This window comes from Rhamphochromis longiceps, linkage group LG15 (assembly GCF_057381845.1).
Source record: "Rhamphochromis longiceps isolate RC_006_pf linkage group LG15, R_longiceps_female_GT1.1, whole genome shotgun sequence".
NCBI lineage: Eukaryota > Metazoa > Chordata > Actinopteri > Cichliformes > Cichlidae > Rhamphochromis > Rhamphochromis longiceps.
This window is the reverse complement of record NC_140571.1, coordinates 13,011,726-13,038,656: the sequence shown is the minus strand read 5'-3', so window position 1 is coordinate 13,038,656 and position 26,931 is coordinate 13,011,726. Positions and strand designations below refer to the sequence as shown.

The window sequence follows — 26,931 nt, the reverse complement described above, 5'->3', positions numbered from 1 at the left end:
TTAAGACGAGATTTAAAAGTTGCAAAGTAGACTGACTACATTTGCGAGAGGAGGTTGTCGGTGGCGGCGTCGGGGTGCGGGGAGGCTGCAAAACCACAATGTGTAGGCGGATAAAAATCTTAGAGGAGTGAGAACTTGACAATCCCCTCAAGATGGATAATCAAGTAATGACCCGCGAGGCCTCAGCCTCATCTGATTATAAATAACCAATGGAATCATCATCACTGATTGTGTTTCCATTCCTCCTTCTTTTCCCCTCTCGTATTTGCACCTCGCTCCTCCGTCAAGGAACGCAACAACCGCCTTTACCGTTGGTACGTTAGAGACGAGGTTCATAAAGGGAGGGAGTTGAAGATGGCAGGAGAAAAGACAAACTGAGATACTAATGATGTGGCGGCAATAGTGACAAGTTTTTTTTTCCTACTTTTTTTTTTCTTTTCTGGAGGGACTATTTACCCGTTGGTGGGGTCACAGTAGGTTGATGAAATGACACCTCCCTTTTGTGCGTGGGGGAGGGCGAGTTTGTCAGGTTGTTATTAAGCCTGATTCAGCCAATTGGCTCAGAGTGGGAACCCCGTTTGTGTGAGCGGACACGGAGATAAAAAGTTGACAGCAGAGAAGAATAGAGTATTTCCGTCCCCTTGCTTTGTGATGATTACTAATTATCCTGCAGCTTAAGGAGGCCAGTGGCAGAAATTCACTGATTTCATAATTTACTGGAGCTGTCGCTGAATACTCAGTCAGCCGATGATGGCTTGGATGGGATGATATGCAGTTCCTCTCTTTTCTTTGATAGAATAGTGGAGATGATGATTATAGTTTGTGCTGTACTCCCTGACATGAATCTTGTTGACGTTTTACTCTATGTGGAAAAGTTTGAACCCTGCATCGCAGGTTCACCCCTGCTGTAACGCACTTGAATAGCTGCAGAACAATGGATCGGCTCGGCAAACCGAGAACAGCTGACACAAAATCCCAAAGCTGTCGGAGGATAGGAGATAAGATGCCGGCTGCCTTCTGCGATGCCTTGTTATTTAATTTAATACTTTTTAGGGTTGTTCTGTATCCATTTTAGTGTGAAAGAAGTGAAGACACAAAGCTCTGATTGTCCATTTTACAGGGTTGCCATATTAACAATGCATCATCAAGACAAATCAAGCTGTCACAATGATTTAAACCTGAAGAAGTGCAATATGTTTTAGCATTTCTATCAGCAATCACCAATATGAAAATCAGAGCTAAGCGAAAAATGTACAAAGTTCTGATATTTCTTTAATTTTCCTTATCTTTTTATCAAATAAAAGGACAAGAATAATCGATTAGGTGTGTTAGATGAAGCCTGACACGTCTTAGACTGTCAGTGTTGTCCAGAAAGATTCAAATCTCCTTGTGACAAACATGGAAACTGTATTTAATTTTGTCGTCAGTCACACAGGAGGTCCTGCTGCTGTAAATGCTCACGGGCTCAATGAAGCTGATGCTAAAAGTTGTCTCTAAATTAGTCATTTACATAAAATTATGGGGCAAAAAGAGCACAAATAACAATGTGTGTGTGTGTGTGTGTGTGTGTGTGTGTGTGTGTGTGTGTGTGTGTGTGTGTGTGTGTGTGTGTGTGTGTGTGTGTGTGTGTGTGTGTGTGTGTGTGTAAACAGGAATACTGCCACACCGTCTGCTTAGACACAGGGATTGACTACAGGAAGCTTGGCGAGGCTGCAGCAGGGAAACTTTACTACCTGTAAGACACACAAACACGCACACACAAGCACACTACCTCTCTGCTTCCCTCTTTATAGTCCTCCTCAGCCCAGAGTTTGTGCGGAGGCTGGGTTGAGTTTACATTAACCTGCATTAAACACACACACACGCACACAAACACAGGAAATGCTTGTGCACATCATGTAGTTTGGGCAGAAAGAAAAGGCAAACAGATGAATAAATGAGGGAGACGCAGGCTGGGAGGTTTATAAAGACCTGCATTACCTTGAGAGATCCATGAAAAGAATAAAAAGAGGAGTCAATAGAATATGAGAAAAGGGCAGAGCTTTAAAAGCTAGTTTTCTATTTTCCTTGTTACATATGCGCTGTTAGGAACTCGCGCACGCAGGCAAACAAGTGCTTTCGTCTTTTCACTGTATGTAAATAGAGTACATCACACCCTTTTACCTGGAGTTAAAACACAAGCACACGCAGACACGAACACACACACTTCACAATCTCATTTCGACGTGTATTCACAGGCTAATGCTTGTGTTTAGAGCCTAACATCCTGTTTTTTACCGATGGAGTGAAAAGCTAAGTACCCCTCTCCCCTGCTCTCCTTGCTGCCACCGTTTGATGTGGCCACTTCAGCATTATTAATTTCATATCCTATTATTTCCTTTCTGTTTCGTTGCCTGTGTGTGCGCGCGCTGGTGCATGTGTGTTGTGCAGCACAGGGGAGCCTGGTGCAGAGGCCTTCTTGGATGCACTGTTTGAAGAGCTCTCATTAAGACAAAAGAGTGGTAAGGGCATTTAAGGAAGACAATGCATTTTAGAAAAATTGATTATGTTTTACTTTTTTTCTGTGACACAAGGACACGTCAAAATTACACATTTTGTAATATTTATATATATGAAAGATAAAAGAAAATACCAAAATCAACAGTGTTGATAACAATTAGACAAATCATCAATTTCTACCTTAATTTGTCTCACATTTATCCTTTCTTAGTATTTAAGGCTCAAAAATAGATTTTAATTTTTTATTTTATTGTTGTTGTCTTTTTAAATTCCCGAAACAGCTGGGGATTTTGAAGACCATGACTTTTCAATCATACAGGATTATCTAGTGTATCTGCTGAAGGTTTTTTTAAATGCTAATTTTCATGTCACCCAAGCCCACGAGACGGCTCACTCACCTACTTTAAATAGTTCTGTTACAACAATAGAAGTCTGTGGCACAGAGAAATAACATTTATCAGGGTTAAACTACATAGATAATACAATTGTACTTTTTTTGGGCTATTTGTGATGCTTTACATGTCATTTTTTTATATGTTATAATTCAACAGGAAAAAACAAAAGCTGCACAATTCTAAATTAAAAACAAACTCTAGACTTGAACTTAGATTTTCAAAATTACTGGGCCTTAAAGGGTTTTTTTTTTTTGTAACACTGTGAAATTTTAGGATTTAATTGTATAGTAAATAGTTTTTTAGTAGTAAACAGTATTTTTCATTATGTTTTCTTTTATTTTGTCTTATATTAGAGGTTAAAAGATCAAAAATCGTGAGTGTGTAGTAAAGCAAATTTCATAAATATACTACCTTTTAACCTAACTACATGTATATACTGTAGCCATTGTACATTGTGTGTGTGTTTCCATAGCTACAGGTCCCCGGGTGCTCTCAGTGCTGGGTAGAGATGTGACTCTAGAAAAGACCTGCGGAACCGTTGCTGACTGTACTTTTGATGAGCTGTGCGGCAGAGTGAGCATTGTTACGATTAATTTGTCATTATTGTGCAACAAAACAGGCTGATACATAACGACACTTAACATCTTTTGGCCACATAAAACTTAGAGTAAAACAAGGAGTGTTTTAAGGTAAGCTTTTCTTGGTTTTTAGCTTTAACACCACAGTTACTCGCTATACAGATAGAGAACAAATTAGAACTGCTTGATGGCATTTAAAACAGCCTGTGACCTCTAACCAAAGTCAAACCACATCCTTTTTCTTGTTCTTTTTTTTTTCTACTGAGACACACAAAATCCACTCATTACTAATCAAAACTGCTCAAATTCGAAGCACTTCTCTTGTCCCTGTATTACCTCTATGCTCTGTTTATTGTCCGGGCCTTTGAACTGGATGAGGTATTTTCTGCTCAATGTCAAAAAGAAAGTCTATTGACATTTTTTATGATTAGTTGTGCCCACTGCACCTGAAAAAGGAAGTGTGTAGCGTGTGCAAAGTCTCAACCCTGATGGACAGCGGTGAGTTTTAGAAGGCATGTGAGCTTCAAGGCTTCCTCTGGCATATGTTGGCGAGTCCTCATTAATTTTAAGAGCAATCAGCCTGAATGGCAAAGAACCAAGGACGAGGACAAAAATTACAACAGCTAGAACCTTTTTGCACAAGGTGCCCTCACTTCACAGTTGTCATTTTTTCAGGCCATGTGTGCAGAGTGCAGAAATTCACAGTGCCTGTACCCATTTATGGAGCAGATGTGCACATGTGCAAAGCTGAAATCTTTGATGTGTTCTTTTGTGGTGTGCTGTCTGTTTGAAGCTCGGGTCTGACTTTGTTTCAGTATCTCACATGCTCTGTCGTTCTCCAGGCTTTGGGTGCCAGCGATTACCTGGAGATGGCGCGGCTCTTCGACACAGTATTGATCCGCCGCGTTCCCGTGCTGACGCTGTCGATGAAGGATCAGGCCAGACGCTTTACCACCCTCATAGACAACTTCTATGACAAAAAGGTGAAAACAAAAAAAAAAAGAATGAAAGGCATGGATTCTATTACACTCATGTGTTACCGAAGGATTTCTAATGCAGCTTTTCTGCCTTTATTTACAACTTTTAGAAATCTTCCTACATTACATCCATAAAAGTGTTGGATGTGTTCGACATCTCAGTTCAAAACCAAGAGTGTGTAATATAAAATACTCGACTCTTGGCTTCCAACAAGATATATATACACTAAAAAAAGTTTGGACACACCTTCTCATTTAATGTTTTTTCTTATTTTCATGACTATTTACATTGTAGATTCTCACTCAAGGCATGAAACCTATGAATTACCACATATAGAATTATGTAGTAAACAAAAAAAGTCTGAAATAACTCAGAACATGTTTTATATTTTAGATTCTTCAAAACAGCCACCCTTTGCTTTGATTACAACTTTGCACACTCTTGGCATTTTCTCGATGAGCTTCATGAGGTAGTCACCTGAAATGGTTTTCCAACAGTCCAGAGCTCCACTCCATCATTCTCCTTCTTGGTCAAATAGCCCTTACACAGCCCGGAGGTGTACTGATTTCCACTGGTCTAATTTCCATTCCTTGTGTTTCTTGGCCCAAACAAATCTCTTCTCCTGATTGCTTTTCCTTAGTAGTGTCTTCTTGGCAGCTATTTGACCATAAAGGCCTGATGCACACAGTCTCCTCTGAACAGTTGATGTAGAGATGTGTTTGCTACTGGAACTCTGTGTGCCATTTATCTGGGCTCTAATCAGAGGTGCTGCTAACTTGCGATTTCTGAGGCTGGTGACTCAAATAAATTCATCCTCAGAAATTGGCTCACATCCTCATGTGAGCCAATTTCATCGTAGTGCTTGATGGTTTGTGCGACTGCACTTGGGGGCACGTTCAGAGTTTTAGCAATTTTTTGGATAGACTTACCTTCAATTCTTAAAGTAATGATGGACTGTCATTTCTCTTTATTTAGCTGATTGGTTCTTGCCATAATATGAATTCTAACGGTTGTCAAATAGGGTTGTCAGCTGTGTACCAACCTGACTTCTGCACAACAAAACTGATGGTCCAAACCCCATTAAGAAGGCATGAAATTCCACAAATGAACCCTGATAAGGTACAACTGTGAAGTGAAAACCATTTCAGGTGACTACATCATGAAGCTCACTGAGAGAAGACCAAGGGTTTGTAGCGCTGTCAACAAATAAAGGGTGGCTACTCTGAGGAATCTAAAATATAAAACATATTTAGTTTATAGTTATTTATCTTTTTTTCTTTGCTACATAATTCCACATATCTTGTTTCATGTATTTGACATCTTCAGTATGTATCTACAATTTACAAAGTAGTAAAAATTAAGTAAAACCATTAAATGAGAAGGAGGAGGAGCATTAGAGCTTCCACAGAGTTTTCTCCACCTGGGTGCACCTACATCTCTAGGCAGCTGTGTTGTTGACATGCTGCTAAAGGCCATCATACTCCACCTTTTGACAGTGGTCCAGCCTGACTCTCTGAAGCTTTGGATGTTTAATCGTGGTACGATTATGAGCATCCTGAACACTGAAAGGCAGCCTTGGCAGAATCTGTCCAGAGCTCTGGATAAATATGAATATGTTGTGGTGATCTTTGGTGATATATGAATGCTACTGAAGCCGTATATCAAGGGCAACCCTACTGCCCCAATCCTTTCCTGGAGAAAGGGGTCTTGGGATGCCTTGTGATGTCATGTTGCTACGTCACTCTCCCGGCTTGATAAATTGAATGAGGTGTCAACCATGGAGCTAGTCATGCCTCCATGTATATGCTCCCTTGGGTCACTGCAGTCTTGCGCCCTGACAGGTTGTGTTGGATGTTAGCATTGGTGCTGCTCTATGGAGGTTTCATGTTTAGCCTGTTGCCCTGTGATGAAAGGTGAGTCTTGCTTGTGACATTTTCCACAGTGGGTTTCCATGTCATCCAGTTTCCATGTGAACCATCAGACGTGCTTTGTATTATTCCTAATCATCCACAAACATCTCTTTTCACTCTCTTTGTTGGCCTTGGATCAGAAATTTGGAACTCCTTCGTAGCTGAACAGAATTTGCATTACACTCTCCTGACAGTCTTGCTAATGGACATACACATCCAAGTACCTGTCACTTTTATCCTGTTCAGGCAGACTTCTGTAAGCCACAGTCAGTGGGCTCTCTTGCTTCAGGCCGATTCTTGCCTTTCTTTTGCTCGCAGTCCAGGGCAATGAATGGAATCAGCAGCTAGAGTCCTACCCAGACACACAGAGAAGCGTGTTGGTTTTTTTTATTTTTTTTTATGTAAGAGTCTTCTTTGTTTGCTGGCTACAGGTAGGAAATTTTTACTTTACCAGCTTTTGGTGCCACATCATCTTTTGGTACAGTGAAAGTGATTAAAGCCCAGCTAATGACCTGGTAATGGAAATATATACACCAATACAGGTACCTGTGATAGGCCAACATCATCATTAGGATTATTATGGGCAATAAATATATCAGTCAGGCTCCAGTAGGGCTACTATCACACTCACACGGTTTTTCATTTGTTTGATTGGGGTTTTTTTGCAAAATACTCTATTCAGCACTGAAAAAAGTATTTACTACAAGGGCTAAACCCCTCAACACTGTGCCAGCCTCATAACAGGTAACTTAATACTCACTGATTTGTTACCTTTTAACCCCATATTATATTCGATTTAATTTTAGTTATGTAGCACCAAGTCACAACAACAATCACCTAAAGGCGCTTTAAATTGTAAGGTAAAGACCCTACAGTGACACAGAGAAAACCCCAACAAAGAGTCGACCCCCTGTGAGCAAGCACTTTGTGACAGTGGGAAGGAAAAACTCTTAACAGGAAGAAACCTTGGGATTGTGAATGAGAGCACTTTTATCACATCAATGAGACAATAACACGTCCCACAATAACATTTAAATCCAATAATTCAAGACAGGGAATGAATGTGTGAGTAAGCTACCAGTAAACAGACACTCAGCCCTTAATGTTATAGACAGTAACTCCCACATCGCTCTTTCTTGCCCCCTTGTCCAAGGTGAGGGTGGTGCTGCTGGCAGACGCTCCTTTGGACCGGCTCTTTGTCCACACTGGAGGAGATGATGAGAGGGACCGACAGCTCCTGGATGACCTAGGCCTCAGTGAGGTAAGGTCACATCTCTGTTATTTATCCCGTTGAATCGGATATCACTATTATTTTCTTTTTTTCGTTTAATAACAAACTTGCTTGTTGCTGCTATTGAAGTTGTGTCCTCAATTTCTCTGTTTTAGGAAAGAATTCACTAAGATCTAGATCCTTTTTACAGAAATGCAGTATTCACTTTCACGTATTTACACACAGATGTACAGGCTGGAGATTAAATCGATGACTCTATGCTCATTAGCCCGATGATTTAATCTTTCTCCCCTGCTGCATAAACATTTCTCTTTTGAGTATACAAGTTGCCAACTCTGGTGTCGATTCGTCTATTCAGGAGGCAGCAGAGCGACTTACCCTCTTCACAGCCGAGGAAGAGATCTTTGCCTTCCAGAGGACAATCTCTAGACTGATGGAGATGCAGACGGAGGCATACTGGCTGGAGGGAGACCGCAATCGCAGAAAGACCCACAGTGAAACTTAGCGCCTGTTCCTAACTGTCATGATAATTATCTACCTCGGCACAGCACAGAGCCTCTAAGCACTAACACTGCATAGGAGATGTATTCAGTTAAGCAGAAGTAGAAAAGACCAAGTCTGTTTTGGGAAACCAAAATCATCTTTTTCTTCTTCAGAGAAATCAATATTTAACAAGGCAAAACAAAGCATAGTACCTGTGTGTGTGTTGTACTTTTTTTCTGCCTGGTCCTTTTTTGTGACATGCACTATCTCCCCATTGAAAACGATTTGTTTTAAATAATATGAAAACCTCTCTAACATGAGTAAACCACAGGCAAACGGGCGCTCACTTTAGAGAGGAGGGAAGTGTGTTTCACTGCAGTTGGTTACTGCCCTCTAGTGGGTGGATGTGAAAAGGGCAAGGTGTTTTCAAGCTGTCCATTTGAGCACTGATGTTGATTTAGGATATGCTTGCGAGTCTTCTCCCACCCCCATTCTCTGCGGCCTGCTGGAGCGGGAGGGCTAGTAGGAGGAGTTGGCCGTCCGACTGCGGTCTGGAGTGTGGGGCCTCCCTGCTGCTGCGGAGTCGGGGTGGTCTGCCTCTCCCCACCGCAGGGAAAAGGGTAACACCACCTGGGTCTGGGTGCAATTCCCCCCTCCAGGGGCAAGGGTACCTAGACCCGGTTTGTAGAGTACGCTTGGGGAGTGTGATCGTGTGTACAGCGTCTCTTTATGTCTGTCTCCACGTTGGTTGAGTGTGGAGTGAGTGCATATGAGAGCATGAGGGTGGGAATGGATGTTTGTGTCTGTGTGTGCCTGTATGTCTGTGTCTATATGTCAGGTTGGGTATCAGACGCCACCTCTCTGGGGACACCTCAGGCCCTCCAAGGTTTGGAGGCCTATCTCCACCCACCACCACTTCCCCTGCCGGTGGCGGACTCCCTCAGGTGTCGGTGTGTTGGTGGTTCTTTGTGTCTGGGGGTGGGCGTCCGGGTACACACCGGCTCACTCCTTGGCGGCCGCTTGTCGGGGCCTGGGGCTCGCACGGGCCCCTTTGGAGGTGGGGTGCCCCCGGCCTCTCGGCCTGGGGCTCGGTCACTCAGGCACAGCTGGGGGCCGGCGGAGCTCACGGGCGCGTCACTGCAACTCCCCCTGACTTCTGCTCCGCGGCTGCTGGGCGAGCCCTCATCTGGGACTCTCCTCAGCTCTTACTGGGACAGTGGCGCGGCTGCCCCTCTGTTGGTCTTCCTTGGTCTCTTGTGTTCTGGGGGCCTCTGGATGTCTGGAGTTTTGATCTCCTCCATACCCGCTTCATACCCTGGAGGACGGGGCTGTGGCCCCCCCACACTCCCTAGCAGATCATTACATGAAGGAACCTTTGGAATGCAAGCATGCTGATCCACACAGGTATGCACACATGGGTATTCACAGACGCGGACTAAAGCTTTCTTGGCTGCTGCCTCAAAGCACACTGTGCGCTGTCTATCTTGCGTGCTGCACAATATCGTTTATTATTTAGTAAATATTGATATCTATGACTAGCTAGTTTATTGTGATGGTGCTTTGTTTTCTCTATTATTATGTTGCTCTTTGTTGTTTGCTGTCTCCTCTGTTTGTTTTTTTTGTTTGTTTTTTTTTTTTCTCCATACAGGTGACCCAGGAGTTCTTTTTTTTTTTTCTCTCTCTTCCCCCCCTTCTCACCGTCTCTTCTCCCCTTTGGTTTTCTTTCTTTCTCTCCCCCTCTTTCTCTCATTCATTCCCCCTGTCCTATTTATTAAAAAAAAAAAAAAAAAAAAATGACAAAGGATGAACTGAAGCTCTGCCATCACGTAATGTCGCATACTGCTGTTTCTGATGTCATTTAAAAAAAAAAAAAAAAAAGGATATGCTTGCTATTATTCAATATACTTAATGTATTTTATTTTAAGGAACTTCTGCCATTTTTGTAAGCTTTCTATGAAATCGGAGAGAAAATAAAGTTGACTTTGTCTCGCAATAATATTTGTTTTATTTGTGCACTTTTTGAATAGATCTTTAAATTTCTCTGTAAGGTTTTTATGACATTTGAGCCAAATTGATGATTTGAAGCAACTTAGAGCCCATATTTCAACATGACAACAGGATTAAGAGGACTATATAGTATATAGAGAGTGTGTATATATAGACACCATCCACTTCATCAGTTAAACTTTGGAATTGCAAGTCCTTTCAGAGTTTCCTTAATTCTTTGTGGCATAGATTCAACAAGATACTGGAAGCATTCCTCTGAGATTTTGGTCCATATTGATATGATAGCATCACACAGTTACTGCAGATTTATCAGCTACACATCCATGATGCAAATCTCCCATTCCACCACATCACAAAGGTGTTCTGTTGGTTCTGGTGACTGTGGACATTTGAGTACAGTGGCCTCATTGTCATGTTCAAAAAACCAGTTCGAGATGATTTGAGCTTTGTGACATGATGTGTTATCCTGCTGGAAGCAACCATCAGTACACTGTGGCCCTGAAAGGATGGACACAGTCAGCAGCAATACTCACTTAGGCTGTGGTGGTTAAAAGATACTCTGTTGGTACTGAAAGGCCCAAAGTATGCCAAGAAAAAATCCCCCACACCATTACATCATCACCAGGCTGCTGAACTATTGATACGAGGTTAGGATGGATATATATGCTTTTATGTTGTTTATATCTGTGAAGGTTCTCAGTCATCCAGGTCATCGTAGTCAAAGGAGCTTGCAAAGAAAAGCGTCTGGACTTCTTTAAGTTGCTTGAAGTCGTTTCACCTCTCATCTGAGAAGCTTCTTCAGTTCTAAGGTCAAATGGTGGGGAGTCCCAGATTTAAACCTAGTGGGAGTATCCCCCCAAAGAGGGACAAAAGGACCCCCTGATGATCCTCTAATCGCCTGAGCCAAGGTGTGAAAAAGGGTGTGGGTCCCAATCAGCCAGGGTTTCGGGTGAGCTCATTATGAAACCTGGCCCCACCTTATCATGCGAATTCCTGAGGTCAGATGGCCCAGGATGTGAGTGGGCGTTAAGGTGTCTGGGGCGGGAACTCAAAACTGGATTATAGATGGCAGACAGTTGGTGTCGTAAACCACCGCCTCTGTTCAAAGATGGTCGCTCACAGTGGACATAGATGGCTTCTTTCACTCCTCTTTCAAACCATCTGTCCTCTCTGTCCAAAATTTGAACATTGGCATCCTCGAAAGAGTGTCCTTTATCCTTAAGATGCAGATGGACTGCTGAGTCTTGCCCTGTGGAGGTGGCTCTTCTATGTTGTGCCATACGCTTGTGAAGTGGCTGTTTGGCTCCCCACCATTTGACCTTAGAACTGAAGAAGCTTCTCGGATGAGAGGTGAAACGTCTTCAAGCAACTTAAAGAAGTCCAGACGCTTTTCTTTGCAAGCTCGTTTGACTATGTTGTTTATACTTAATTCCTACCACCCAAATGTTGGATATCAAGACCCATTAGACCAGACGACAGTTTTCCAGTGTCATGTTGTCCAACACCTAGTGAACTCGGGTGAATTGAAGCCCCATTTTCCTTTTTTTTTTGGCTGACTGGAGAGGCACCCAGTGTGGAATTCTGCTGCTGTAACCCATCTGCTTCAAGGTTTGACGTGCTGTACAGTCAGAGATGCTCCTCTGCATACTTTAGTTGTAACAAGCAGTCATTTAAGCAGTCTGGCCCTTCGCTTCTGACCTGTAGCATCAACAGCGCATTTACGCTGGAAAAACTGCCACTCGCTGAATATTTTCTTTTTTATTGGTGGAAACCTAGAGATGGTTGCGTGGAAAAATCTCAGTTGTTCAGTTATTTCTGAAATACTCCGACTGGCTCATCATCTGGCACCAACAACCATGGCACTTTCAAACTAACTTAAATCACCTTTTTTCCTGATTCTGATCCACAATTCGAGCACCAGATCATCTTGACAATGCCTAATTGTTTTGGGTTGATGCCATGTGATTGGCTGATTATATATTTGCAGTAACAAGGAGCTGAGCAGGTGTACCTAACAACTTGATCAGTAAGTTTGCGCATATCTAATTTGTGGTTATTAAAATATAAATATGTTTCTTGTATATCATCTATATTTTCGTGTAAATTCAAAGTCAGTTTGAACTTTAACTGTGTTATCCATATTCGTTTGCACTTCCCTCATTTGAGCCTGTAGGAGGCGGCAGAGGGCTTAACATTTAAGGATAAGGTCATCACAGTGCACCGCTCCATCACAGACAAACCCACTCTGACTACAGACTACATTATCTAAACCAAGACCGTTATGTAACATAGTTTGTTTATACGAAGTGTCCATCCAGCCAGTATCATGGAACAAGTAGCTTACAAAAACACTGAGGTAAATGTATAATCTCATTAGATTTAAGCGCACACACCTACACACACATACACACGATGTGGGTGCGTGTACACACATCATGTGTGCAATCATTAAAATGTGCTTGAGTGGGTAGTAAAGGATGCAAGTCCACCCACCATACAACTTTCAATTAAAGTTTGGGATTTGTTTTTTTTAAAACGATCTCCACCCACGGGGAGGCCCCTAATCCAATCAGACCATTATGCCATTTGGGGTAAACATCTGACATAAACAGAGAAGGCCGCCCTTGCTTTGTGATTGTCTTAATTGGATGATTTACGCTGGCTTAGAGGGATGTTTGTCGTCTCAGCCTGCCTGGATTCTAGATACCCCATGCTGACATAGGGAAGACTAAAACAGTTCACCTTTTGACTCCTATCCACCGTCATATCATCCATTCGCTTATCAGGCTGCTGCCTAAAACTGTCCTGATAATGTTGTGATTTCACCTGGACGAAAGAAGAGGAGTTAAAATTCAGATGCTTTTTAATTTGTGTGTGTTGACAATCCTGGATTTACAAGCTTCAGAAGGGGCATGTAGGGTGAAGCTGACTTATCTTGGAGCACAACAAACTGACCTAGAAAGGAAGTAGAGTGCATACCTTCCACTTATAAAATATTACATAGAATAAAAGAAAATATAGGCACATTATTTTAAATGTGCATGTCAATATTGCTGACCAGATGACAGAGCAAACACAAGTCAGTATATGTATGTATGTATATATATATATATATGTGTGTGTGTATATATATGTATGTATGTATATGTATATGTGTATAATTAAAAGACCAAAATCTGCACCCTTGTTTTCACTTTCCAAAGCCGTCCAGCTGGCCCAATTCTGGCCCCTGGGCCTTATGTTTGACACCACTGATCTAAAGGTTGAGGCTTTTTTGGCTAAATAGATGCTATAAATGTGCTCAAGAAATAACTGCTACAGCTATGGAAGAAAATAAAAGACTACAAAGCAAAATAAGTTATACAAATAAAGCCAATTTTAAGGTTTATAAGAGCAGATTCAGTGTAAAAATGTCTCAAAGTTCTTGAAATAATTTTAAAAATAACAATCGGTGCATCAGATTTATAGTAGTTAGAGCGGGGGAAACCATCAAATGTAGTGTAGTTAATGATTTACTGCTGCAAAAATATTAAACCCAAACAAAATCATTCTTAAAATTCTCCCCGAGTAACCAAACACTAACTCCCTTCGGATATCTTGAAGATTCAGCCTGATATAAAGCAGCTGAAAGATAAAAGTGTGATCATGTTGGTGAAAGTACACAGGGCTTTTGTGTGTGTGTGTGTGTGTGTGTGTGTGTGTGTGTGTGTGTGTGTGTGTGTGTGTGTGTGTGTGTGTGTGTGTGTGTGTGTGTGTGTGTGTAAACTCAGACATCCTGACCTCCCGCTGAACATCCACTGAGCATTTAACTCTGTAGTTCTCGGCAGGCGCCAAACTGCTGCATCAGGTATTCTCTTTGACATGAAGAGAACAAAAACCATCCCACAATGCGTGTGTGTGTGTAATTCTGTACAGTACACACTCTAGCCTGCTGCTGTGGATGAGCGTGTGAGCTGTAGGCTACCAGGCCACCTGGGAAAATGTGTGTCATTGAGCACAGTAAAACAATAGTGTTAATAATAACAACCAACTGATACTTAATGCTTGTGCACTGTGATGAGATTTACTCAAAGGCCAGCAAATGGATAATACATTGTTTATTTGCATGATCTGACTGGAAGCAATATCCTCACCCTTAAATGTGACAATGACGCCATAGAAATTAAACGCGATAAATCAACAAAAGAAAGCAGCACATAAATTGTAACGTGTTATTGGATCAAATGCTTGAAAAGATAAAGTAATGAATCCATACTGTAATGCTTCAGTGATATTTTTGCTTCAGTCTTTCATGAACGCGCATTCCTGCACAGAAAGGCGAACACGCGCGCTCGGTGAAACAAAGACGTGGACGAGGCTCTTTTGAAGCAGTCAAGGTGGAGGAGAAGCAGCGGGGAGGAGGGGATGGAGGCCCAGAGCATCACTTACTGGACCGAGAACCATCTAGGATTACTCTCCTCATCTCTAGAAGGGATGACGTAATTCTGGACTACAAAAGTGGGAGTGGTCTGGGCGTGATTGACTGATTAAAGGCACAATCGGCCACTGAACTTTGAGTACTGAATAGGAAGTTAACTTTAAAGATGGATGTAAATCAGTATGTTTTTAAATATCACTTTAATATAAATGTTTTAGATATGTTTTGGCGAAAAAACGAATAATTTTAATATTGCATCATATATAAAACTTGATAAATGTAACAATTTATAAGGTTTTATGAAGCAACTGACATTAAACTTGTTGCGTTTTAAAAAAATATATATATATACCTGCACCTGTTGTGGCACAAATTCCATTTCCTGAAACAATATGTTAGCTTTCCAATAACAGTGAAATCCTTTCTGAAGTAAACATGTTAAGGACTTCAGTGTTTCTCCCTCTTCCTTCTCCTCCTGTGTCCTTTAATTTCTTTGCACTTCACTGACATGTCAGGACGTGTCCCAGCCGTGCAGCAATCTTTAGTTCCAGCCTCCTCTGAGCGCAGAGATACAGCTGTCCGATGTAACTGTAGTGTCACTTTAAAAGGCGATCCCATGCGCAGGATCCAGAGGGCTGGTCTTTAATCGACTTGCGTGCGCGCGTGTGTGTAAAGAGTGTGTGTGAGCCTATGCATGCGCGTGTGTGAGCCTATGCATGCGCGTGTGTATGTATCTCAGTGTGTGGAGGGCAGATCGAGATACAGTAGTAACCCGGAGTGAGGTGGCAGTCTTATTCCACATCGACACCGACTTGCCCTGCATGCGTCCTGTCTGCATTTACATCGCTGTGCGCACTTGAGGAGTGAAAGAGAAAAGAGTCAAGATGGCAACTGGAAGTGGCTGTGGACAATCCGGGATTTAGTCTTTTCTGTATTTGAGGGTTTTTTGTGCTATCAAGTGACCGGCCGTGCAAGGTATTTAATTTAAAGTGTTCGTAACAGATTTATGCCCCAGAGAAAGGAAGCTTTAGCACTTTCTCCTCCGCCGGTGCTCTCCAGATTCTTGCAGCAGGAGGGGATTATACGTAGAGCTTCTGTTAGTGAAGTAGTATTAGTGAAGTAGTATTTTATTATAAATGTAGTGAAGATCACGGGGTGCCATGTTTAAATAGTACTAGTGTGGCTTCACTGACACATTTAGCACTGTGTTTTGTAGACTCGGCTTTTTTTTTTTTTTTTTTTTTTTTTTTGTCGTTTATGCTTTTTTGCTTTTCTATAACCAAGTGCTTTGGGTTTGATTCTTGTTTTTCTTCCTGTCCTTCCCAGGCGTGAATAACTGAAGTTTTTCTCGGGACTTACCTGCTATAGAATTAGCAACAAAGGACGGGAGCGCGCATTCATGGGATGCGACTTTGACAGCTCTCCATTTCTTGTCCTTTAACTTTATTATCTGGCAGCGGGGGCGAGATTGTGATTGGAGCCGGAGAGAATGGCTGAGGCTCCGCTCCCCGACACACTCAAGGACCTGGAAGTGGCTATAGACCCGGACTTTGAGCCCCAAAAGCGGCCAAGGTCTTGCACCTGGCCTCTGCCGCGACCGGACTCGAGCGCGGTGAAGCCGGAGAGCAATGACACAGATATTATACCCGAGGAAGAGGATGACGAAGAGGACAGTGCCACCGCGGCTGCCATCAGTGTCAATGGCTCTGGCGCGGCGGCAGAAGATCAGAGTAGCAACAGTCCCATTGCCGATGGAGCGCTCTCCTCACCCGGCCAGGAGAGCAGTGGCTCCCCGCTCTCCACACACTCCCCGACGGCCACCCCTGGCGCTCTGAACCCCAGCAGCTTGTCTGCCGTGCAGACCCCAAGGAAAACATCATCTCGCCGTAACGCCTGGGGGAATCTCTCCTACGCCGACCTGATAACCAAAGCCATTGAGAGCTCGCCAGAAAAGAGACTGACACTGTCCCAGATTTATGAGTGGATGGTGAGATCCATCCCTTACTTCAAAGACAAAGGCGACAGCAACAGCTCCGCAGGATGGAAGGTAAGAGTCTTCCCACCATCCAGCCCACCAGCCCCCCCCCCCCCCCCTCCCTTCCTCCATCAAAACAAAAACAAAAAGCATGTGGCTTGCAAACCCACTGACGTACACTCACAAACAGACACTCACATGCACTCAATTATGCCAAGACTGTAGATTCCCCCCTCCCCCCCCCCCCCCTTTCAGCTTCTATTTATTTGGGAAGTCTGGCACTCATTACACCTCTCATTATCATGCTAATGGAAAAAATTACAGAGCAGTAAGAAAACACAGGTTTTTTTTAAGGCCATTTAAGATCACGAATCTCTTTAATCAGCATGAGGATTGGTAAATCCTTTACATAATTATCTTCTAAATGTAACAAAATGTGACAGGAGGAGCTTATTCCAAAAAAACATTATAAGACTTGGAAAAATTCCAAGTTCCTGATCCGTGATATTTCTTTGATGGCTGGAAATGGAGCAAACGAACACTTGAACCAGTTTGTCTGGAAACACAGTGGCATATTTTGAGTAAAGCGGTGCTACATAAGACTTTCAAAGAATGATGCAGTTATATAAGACAGTTACTGAACAGCAGCTAATCCGGTTGGCCAAGGAGCTGAATGTAAACATAACAATTTAACACTAGTGCTCAGTGGAAACATTTGAATCCCGAGGCCTTCCTTTTATGACTAACCTCTGCAATGAAACCTCACTGTGGTTGGTTCAGTGAAACCATTCAGTCTTTCTGTGGTTGCGATACTAGAATGACACTTTGATAGTCACTTGGATAAAATATATATATATATGAGACACATTTCCATTATGTTATTGTAACCACAGAGGCATTGCCCTGTTTGCTATTTGTTATGTAAACCTTGGCAGGGATCTGCCAGTCTCCTGGGTCAGGTAGGCAACTGCCAAGGTTGCTGATCCTACCATGGGGGAATTACATAAGATCTGCCCTGAGTTTGGGCGAGCTGTTATGCATCGATCTGGTGACTGAAAAGGCATATGGGGACTGTGAAAAAAGAGAGGGCGTTGGAGGGAAGTACAAAAGGTCAAAGGGCAGAGATTAACACCCACCATAAGCTGAAGGATCGGTCCTTTGGGGGCCCATATTTTGTCAGGCCTTCTCAAGTTTTCTTATGTGATATGGTTCGGGGTGTAGCCTCATCAAGGCCGAGTTCACCGTCACCATGCAGGGCTGTTACTCCTGGAATTTCGGGCATGAGGGCCAAGCTGTCAGAGGTTTAGTGTTACACATGTCCTGTCAGTAAATCTTGGCCGGGGCTCACAGCCTATGCCTTCTTCTTTCTTCTTTTTGTTGAATAAGACAGGCAGACTCTAGCTGCTTTTAGCTGTAACAGAGTTTTGACGTCTTTTTCTATCACAGATCTGTGATACAGAGTAGTGCAGTTTATTTTAACCAGGCATATTTCATTCAAGTGGCCAGTGTGTCTCTCGGCGTCATGCTACCCATCACATCCTTTGAGATTCTAGGAAATGAGCAGTGAGCAACGTTTATTGAGGCCATTAGGAAGAGTGCCTTGAGGTTTCCAAAAAACATCTTTTGTGAATCAGATTGGATTTGTTTTTAGCCTGAGCAAAGGTAAACACAGAAATTAGAAGTCTGGATCAGGAATCTTCAGGATACTTGCCAACTGACTAACCAGAAACATATTCTTGTGCGTGCTGGTTTGTTTACATGTGTGATGCTGAGGAAAACTTTCCATTTAATGTGTTTTGGTGCTGGAGCGGTGGTAGTAAATTAGATAAAGTGGTTTGTGCTTGCAGGTTTCCAGACTTCAAGAACAGAGAGTTTTGTAATTGGAAGGTTGCCGGTTCGAGCCCCGGCTTGGACAGTCTCGGTCGTTGTGTCCTTGGGCGAGACACTTCACCCGTTGCCTACTGGTGGTGGTCAGAGGGCCCGGTGGCGCCAGTGTTCGGCAGCCTCGCCTCTGTCAGTGCGCCCCAGGGTGGCTGTGGCTACAATGTAGCTGCCATCACCAGTGTGTGAATGTGTGTGTGAGAATGGGTGGATGACTGAATGTGTAAAGCGCTTTGGGGTCCTTAGGGACTAGGAAAGTGCTACACAAATACAGGCCATTCATTCCAGCTGATCTTGGGCTTTACTTCCAGTGGCGTTTAGGGATGTAAAATACCATCTGCAGGGTGGTGATGTTTATCAAAGCCACAAGTTCATTAGGTGTACGTCCACAGCTGGGATCATTTTCCTTCATAGAGGAATCTAGTTATTCAAAGTGTTATACAAAACGTCTCAAACTGGAGAAAAAAAAGTTAAACATGTTGCAGGGATTCACCAAATCTTTATTGAAATCTGTGTTGAAATAATCTGTGATTCAATAACACTGGATTTTTAAAGGATGACACTTCTACAGCTCTGAAATAATGAGCAGGCTTCTCAGCATTAAGGCCTGAGCATGTCCCAAGCTGTACTAAGGCTTTAGTGAAAAGCCCATGAAACTAAAGACAGCCTGCAGAGCCCAGTTTTCAGAGGACTGCCTCTGCATGGGGACCTCAGAGTCCCTTTCCTTTGCTCTTAGGTTTCACCTCCACACAGAGGTTTGAACACCTACAGTTTCATGCACCCAGGGCACCTTTGTTGAGGAGATTTGCTGAGCAAATCCTAGTAATCCTCCTGAGGTCTCTCTCCAGGTTCCCACCTACAACATTGTGCTCCATGTCTTTCTCAGTTAACCATCAGCCTCAGTAAAAGCAGATAGCCAACAATAACGCTTTTATTACCTTAGATTGTCTTTAATCGGGTACGGAAACTGGATGTTCTTTTCCTGAAACATGTACCATTTGTCATTAACTTGTTCTTAGACACTGAAAACAAGTGTTCATTTCCTAAGTTAAAAGAAAAACGTTATCTTTTCTTTATTCTTATCAAAAATTCTATACTAGTCTTTTTGCCCTCAGAAGCAGAATCCAATGAGCATTTTTCCTGAGTGTGCTAGACCAAATACACCTAACTTTTTGGACTGAACCAGTATATTTTGCAGTTTCTCAGCAAGGTTTCTGTCGTGGTGGTGGTGGGGGTGGTCTGGTTCAGAGTTGCTGAAATGTGTGTTAAAAAGCTTTGGTATGGCGGGGGAGTGAATCTCAAAATAGCACACATGCATGCACATGCATAACACTGGGTTTGTGTGTGTGTGCGTGTTGTTTGCATAAACGAAAGATTAGGTGCACCTGTGTGTATTTCTGTGCAAGTACACGCAAGTATTCTGAGCTGCAGTGAACTTTGTGCTCCAGTGTTACTTAACCTCGTTGTAATAGGCTCCCTGTTCCCAATGGCTGCCCGTCACAGGCCAAGCCCTAGTTATGTCACATTGGTAATTAAGGTTAAGAGGTTGTAACAGCTACACTGCACATAAAGTACGGTTATCACCATCTGATATAAAGCTGATTGCTTAAGCTCTTGTCTGTGTGTGTTTTTTTTAAATAGGGTTAGACCAGACATTTCCACACGGACATGCTGAGACATATCTAGTGCATTTGTCTGGTCATGTTCGGGCTTATCGAAACAGTTCAGGAGTTGTAAATTAATACAGGGATCTGAAATTAATTTTATTGATTAAATTATGTTAGTCTTTAAGATCCTTATGGTTGCAACACACTTTAAACAAATATTAAAGTCCTTGGATAATTGATGGATACTTGGAGAGACTTCACGTTCAGCTGAAACCGCAGAACACTGAGTCACAACCACATGAGTTAAAGGCACCTTATCTGATTCTCACTCTACAAAGAGAAAAGAAAACAGGTTCATCTACAGAACAACTGCAACAGTCACACACGCAGGGATAGAAACAGGCTCCGGACCTAACCGTTACATATTAGACCATCTGATTTTGTGCGGAAAAGAGAGTTACAAAAACCTGTGTTTGATTATCCAGGCACTCCGAAACAGTTGATTCTTTGGAGCCGAAATTATTTATTGTTTCTATTACAGCGGGACAAGGTGGAGAAAAAGGGAAGTAGGGGGAAAATACAGCTTTCTTCACTTTTCATTCCTTGCTCATTATTCCAGTGTTGGATGAGATTTATTTGGGTGATAGGAGCCCAGCTTGAGTGCAGATCGAATTCTAGAAACAGCAAATCAAATAAAACACCAGAAAATAGTGAAAATAGTTCTTGATATGAGCTGAAACCCTGCATGCCATAGTAAAATTGTTATTTTTATTTCACCTTTTATATGACTACTCACCTGATCTGTTCTGAAAAGACGTGATTGACCAGTCTCTCGTAATAGGGCTGGATTTTCTAAAGCCTAAAACCAGAGTCCAAGGGAGGCAAACGAGTCTAGTTCCCTCCCAGACCACTTAAATTACAGTTGTATTATTAAGGATTTCTTTTGTCCAGCCAGAGGAAAAACATGTGGCCTACCTCAGCTTTAAGCACTCTTTGAGGTTGATGACGGGATATTAAAGAAACTCTCATAATACTGAAGGAGAATACCAAAAAAGATTAGACAGGAGAAATGGGTGGTGTGTGTATGTGTCTGTATGTATGTGGAGCACAATCTGAAGTCCTCTCAGATGGAGCTGGGAAATTACCAATGTGAAGGAAGTGAAGCAAAAAAAAAAAAAGGGGGGGGGGGGGGGGGGGGGGAGACAGTAAGAGGAGGGGACGAGAGGAGGGGGTAAATTAACAAGCTTTGCTCTAAATTGGGGTATTACAACTGCCCTCTGGCTGTGATTCCCCAAGGAAGGGCGTAAGACGAAAGGGACAATGGGTTGTAGGAACACACCAGCTTCAGGCTCCCCCTCAAGTGTGAATAGCGTCTTCCAGAGCAGTCAACCTCGGTGTGCAGGAAACCCCCAGGTTCTGTTCCAGTTCCATTTCCAATCCAGTTCCATTCCAATCTATGGGAACATCTTCTTTAAAAGGCCCAAGCAGCTTTTTCCCATCTAGATGTGCATCTGAAAATCATTCTAAAGGGACAAAAGTATGCAGACAAATCAAAATCATATCCATATGCAATTTCTGCATAAGTCATAGGGAGAAATTATGCTGCAAGACCAACTGGGAAATCAATCCATATAAGCTCATGGGTGAGATGGTGGGAGGGGATGGGTGATGACACCTGGCTTGGAGTCAGTGTAAAGTCAGTTTCCAAACGTGTTATTTTAAAGAGGCCATAATCAGCTACCTCAAGAAAACAATGCAAAATAGGAGCCCCCATTGGCTTACAGAGAGAGTGTAGTGAGCCTGAGGGCATTGCTTAGCTGTACAACTTTTATATTTTGGTTTACTCACTCTGTATTTGTCATTTTCAGCTGTTCCAAATGCAGATGTTTTCTGACACTGTACTCGCAAAAATATCTGCACTTGCAGATTTAAAGACGTGGTTTGGCAGGAAAGGGTGTTTCCCAAACTATGTTGCAAGGTTATGCGCTATTATAGTCTTGTATTCATTTGTGTGCTGAAGCATTCGGATTCCCCTTTCAGTGGAACAAGGAAACAATAATTAAAAACTCACAGATGTAAGATAACAAAGGTGTCCAAATACTTTTGGCCGCTTGTACGTCAACAAGTGCCAGCATCTGCTTTTCTTTCTTTTTCATTACCTTATCTGTCTATCCATCTGACTCTGCATTAAAACCTGTATTCTTCTTCAGATTTTCTGTCATAATTAGTCAGGCCTATGAAACACACAGAAAGAAGCACATTTTGAAGTCTCCGGAGAGCTTTGTGTGAACATTAAGGAGGCTGGACAATAAAAAAGCACACTTTCTGATTTCTTTCTCTCTTTTTCTCTTAATTTTCTGGATCCTCACCACCCATGTCACCCTCAGAACGACCTGTTCTCCTCAAAGACACTTCTCAATTATTCAGTGCACTTGGGATGAATTCAGATCACCATATTAATTTTTAAGGGCCTGTTCTTGGCTAAAGGCGAACCCTCTCTCACCATTTCAGTCTCTCCTTCATTGCTTGAACTCCTCTTCTTTAGTCCGCTCTCCTTTTCTCACTCTCACTCCATCCCTCATTATTTTCCTGCCAGCTCCCTCATTTGTCTGGATGTAAAACACCGTGGTGAGCAAAAACAAGCCATTCCCCTGTAGCTTGCCGCTGCTCCTCTGAAGCGCAACTCTTGAGATCTGTTGTGGGCTCTAATGAATGGAGATAAATCTCGGTCCTCTCCTCTCATTAAGGAAAAAAGACAAGAAGGAGTCAAGGCAATATCAAGGGAGTATTTTTTATTTATTTTTTTGGTGGCCATTATTGTAACGCAACTCTGTTTTTGAGACACTCAAGGTTTTATAATACGAATGAATAGTCCTAAAACCTCAGTGGAGCCCAGCTGTGTTTTGACAAGGCTTGGATTTTGGAAGCAGACCGGTCATAGTGTGTGTGTTATGTGTTTTGCATGTGTTAAACAGACACATGCCTGCACATGCCCAGTTATTGATAACATCTAAAATACAAACACATGTGTCCTACACACGAATTGCAGGTTCAAGATGAGGGCTTGGTTTGACTCAGCATTTTACCTCATGCAGTAAGGGATTAAGGCTCCAGTGTACCTGCCGGTTTGGTTGCTTCACGTGCCAGATGTAATGCGATCACACAGCCACATCCATTTATACTCAAAGGTTTTTTGAAACTTCTGTACTGATATATATCAATAAAACAGGGGTAAAAACCGACACCTGAGTCTTCAAGCCAGCTGTGGCAGCAGCAGTTCAAAAATCCAGGTTACAAATATTAAGAGGTGCACGACTAGCGGACATTGCAGGTACAATGCTGTTTGGCATCACACCAAGGGCACCACACATTGGTATAAAATTACTCTAGGGGTGGGTGATATGTTGACTACCATCACCCCAACATCTTTTGACTGGCACTATATTTGCCTAGCCTTTTGTGTGCAGACCTTTAAACTATAGTCCCAGTTAGACCCTAAAAGGATGAGAAAAAAGTTGTGATTTGGAGCAGAACTCGGTTGTGATTGAGAGTTTGCTGTTGTATATGTGTGAAGCATCCCCCGTCCTCTCAGTCAGATCCATCCTTGCTTGCAGCCAGTCTGAAAAACGGTCCAAGAGGTGATGTCATGGCTGCTATGTCCATCTTTTATATACAGTCCGTGTGTCCAAGCCCATTAACGTCAACGTGCTGAGAGTCTCTGTCAGTATCTGTGTCCAGACCTCCACTATATCTCAACACAACAAAAAATTGGGTGTTTCCTCAGCTTTTGAACAGGATTACACAAACATATATTTAATTAATGGACTTCAGACAAGGTGGTGAGTGGGTTCTGTTCCCGTTGGACAGAGCAAGGACAGCTGTTTTCCCACTGATGCTGGTGTTTATGCTTAGCTCAACTAATGGGCCCCTGGTTCAACTGCATATTTACTCTACAGGCAACAGAATGGTATCAATTTATCTTATCTAGCTTTTGTTAAGATTGCATATGAGCACATTTATCCTCATTTTTAGCTGTTCCCTCAAACGCTTTTAAGAGACCTCATTTTTCGTTAGTGTTGTTGATTATTACTGGCTGTGTTACAGTTATAACACAGTTATTTCCCACAGCCGGCGTGCTAACAATCACAGGTGGAATTTTCCCAGAGGATTATTTTAAGTTCTTCGTCGCTTTATAAAACTGCAGCTATCGTGTTGCAGGTTCTTTCCAGAGCCTGTTGAATCACATTTGTGACGCTGCTATCGCGGAACCCTCATGCTGCAAAACATTTGCTCAGCAGTTTATACGACATCAGATTACACTGATCTTTTTCCAACTGTTAGTGCACAAAACTGGTGTTTCAGCCAGATAACTGCAGCAAAGTGCACAGCTGAAGTTGCAAGAGTCATCGCCAGCTGCTAAATAAAGAAAGTTCCAAGAAAAAGAAATCAAAAATGTCCACATATGCAGGTATTTTAACATCTAGGAACAAAACCTGACTCTGCAGTGGTTTATCTGGTGGTTAAACATTAGTTTTTACCTGAACGGCCTCAGTTAAATCTCGTACAGTAAGTTTGAAAGCATGTCATTACTTGTCTTCCTGCTCCAGCCCTACTGTTCTGTAATTGACCCTTGCCTTCAACCTCCCGAGGGAAAGGTTAACCAAAGCACTTTTCTAGGTCAGAGTCTGAGCAGGAAGGTTCAAGATAGAATCCAGAAACGCTAGTCTGGAAAATGCACATGCCGCTCTGAGACACACCGTCTGTCTGGCTCTGTAAAAAGAAATAAGACACGGAGGAAAACAGCAATTATACATCCCCTTTAGCCCAGTTTGCTCTTTCTAAATAAGCTCATTAGCAGCTGGCCCAACCTGTGTATTTACTGCTTACATGTATCATCAGTTTTGGTGAATAAAATTATTTTCCAAATGTCTTGAAGTGATGTGCATCAAAATATGACTTCCTCCTCAATCAGTTGTAATCCAGTTGATTTATATATGAACACAGCATGCAAAACAATGGGCTTGAATACAAGAAAGGAAATATTTTGTTTCTAGAAAACAGGAAATGAACAGTGGAGCAAAGGAAGTCTTGCTGGGCAGTCAAGAATATAGCTAATGACTATCCAAAGGGCTGCTATCAGCCCAGCTGCTGTAGGCGTGCGCGTGCGTTCATTTGCGTGCGTGCATGCTTAAAGGCCTGCATACCAACAGGGCAAGGGGTGGGGTTTATTTATCTGTCTCCATAGCACCCGACAACTTGTCTTTCAGGTGGGGGGTAAGACTCGCAGTTTGGGTGACAGCTGATAACAAGGTGACCTAGTGAACACATTGCTTACACACACGCACACACACACATGCAGAGTCAGCATGCATGTACCTCCCGCTGTGGCGTTACATTTCAGTTTCTCTGATAACCACATTGCTAAAGAGGGCCCCTTCTCTCTCGTCGCCTCCTCCTCCTCTATAATCGACTCCCTTCGCCATCCTGCACACCAACATCTACTAATAAACACACAGTGGCTTATGTGTTGACTTTTTATGTATTTTTAGATGTGTATGTGGGGAGGGGTACTATAAACAGCAATGTGTGTCTAGCAGGTAAGGCTACCCGCACCCGCGCTCTCTCAACAGATATCTGCCTGAGGCGTGTTTGAAGTTATCATTTCTGAACGTGGCTCTCCAATGTGGCTTTTAAACTTTAATTAGTTTTCTTCTGAGCTTGTCTCTTTCAATCACACCGCTCCACCTATCTGGCATCATCAAGTCTGTAAAGGACAGGATGAGCTACTGTTCCTGATTAACATTTAATTGAGTACAATAAAGCTTTCTGTGGCAGAGGAGCGAGAAGAAGAAGAAGAAGAAAGAAAGAGAGCCACAACTCATACCCCTCTGTGTCAGTAAGAGTGATAACAGCAGATTAAACCTGGATTACCTTAGATTAAGTGTTTTGGAAGCCACAATCAAGCTACATTCAGGTGCCCCACCTGTGTGTATGTGTTTGTGTGTGTATCTAGGTGTCTACGAGCATGTATCACATGTTTGCAAAAGTGTGAGTCACAGAATAAGACAAAGTGATTATGACTAGCTCTCAGTGGTGTGATATATTAGCTCAGTGTCTGTCATAACCATAGAAGAAAATAGTTCAGGTACTTTCCACTCGGAAGACTCTGAACTGATCAAAGTACACTAACAATATTCAGTGCTAGTGCCCACGAAGTAACTGAATTCCGATTTGACACATCCAGCAAATCTCTTTGTTGTCTAATAACCTGTTCAACTTGTATTTAGAGTAGAAATCACTAACGGTTTATGTCAGTGTAAAGCAACCTGTTATGGATTAGCTATGAGATGGTTGGTTGCTTGAAGTAAATTTGTAACATTTTGGAGTACGTCTGTACAATTTTAGCGTTTTTGCTTTTTTGAATTATGATAAAACATCCTGTCTGATGTTAAAAAAAATCACTAATAATGTTATTTAAATAAAAAAGTAATTTATTCCAGTGAAAGCTCAGCATAACCACTAAATTTAACTATTTCCACCTAAAGAATCCGTATATTATGTCTCAGTCACACCAGAGTAAAAACATCAACCTCTGAGCAGCTAGTAAAGGGATTGCCCGGTTACTGCATTGGATATTTGCTGTTGTACACTCATTGCAAGTAGTTGCGGTGACCAACTGGTCAACTAATTGACGACTGGTTGTATTCCGGTTATATTCCTACATAAAAGCAAGGGTCCCAAGACGAGACGTATCACAGGTTGCATTTGATTGCCAACTTGTCCTCTGCAAAGCGATAGCAGACTGACTCTGCCTTCTTGCTGTTTTATCGCCATCTTGAGGCACCGATGTCGCTGTGAAGATGGCAGCTGACTGCGAGAGGACGCAGACTTTGTCCACAGCGATTTCAGAGGTCATCACATCACATCATCGTAATAATTTTGTTTGTGCCGCAGTCTCCAGCGACTGTTT

The 26,931-nt window shown here is 42.5% G+C and overlaps 2 protein-coding genes across 3 annotated transcripts in view; both read left to right on the top strand.

Annotated features, from left to right (window-relative positions):
• Positions 1–9,868, top strand: part of afg1lb (AFG1 like ATPase b) — a 31,470-nt gene extending 21,602 nt beyond the window's left edge. For both annotated transcript variants that reach the window (XM_085381933.1, XM_085381931.1), the window contains 6 exons: positions 1,653–1,735; positions 2,431–2,501; positions 3,367–3,467; positions 4,315–4,455; positions 7,514–7,621; positions 7,950–9,868. In XM_085381933.1, coding sequence (XP_085238059.1) covers positions 1,653–1,735; positions 2,431–2,501; positions 3,367–3,467; positions 4,315–4,455; positions 7,514–7,621; positions 7,950–8,096 — 651 coding nt within the window. In that variant the 3' untranslated portion in view covers positions 8,097–9,868. The remainder of the gene's footprint in view (positions 1–1,652; positions 1,736–2,430; positions 2,502–3,366; positions 3,468–4,314; positions 4,456–7,513; positions 7,622–7,949) is intronic.
• A 5,203-nt stretch (positions 9,869–15,071) lies between these two features.
• The window catches only part of foxo3b (forkhead box O3b), a 43,389-nt gene continuing 31,529 nt past the window's right edge, over positions 15,072–26,931 (top strand). Inside the window, exons 1-2 of the mRNA XM_085383303.1 lie at positions 15,072–15,473; positions 15,825–16,545. Of these exons, the coding sequence (XP_085239429.1) occupies positions 15,988–16,545 (558 nt within the window). The 5' untranslated portion in view covers positions 15,072–15,473; positions 15,825–15,987. The remainder of the gene's footprint in view (positions 15,474–15,824; positions 16,546–26,931) is intronic.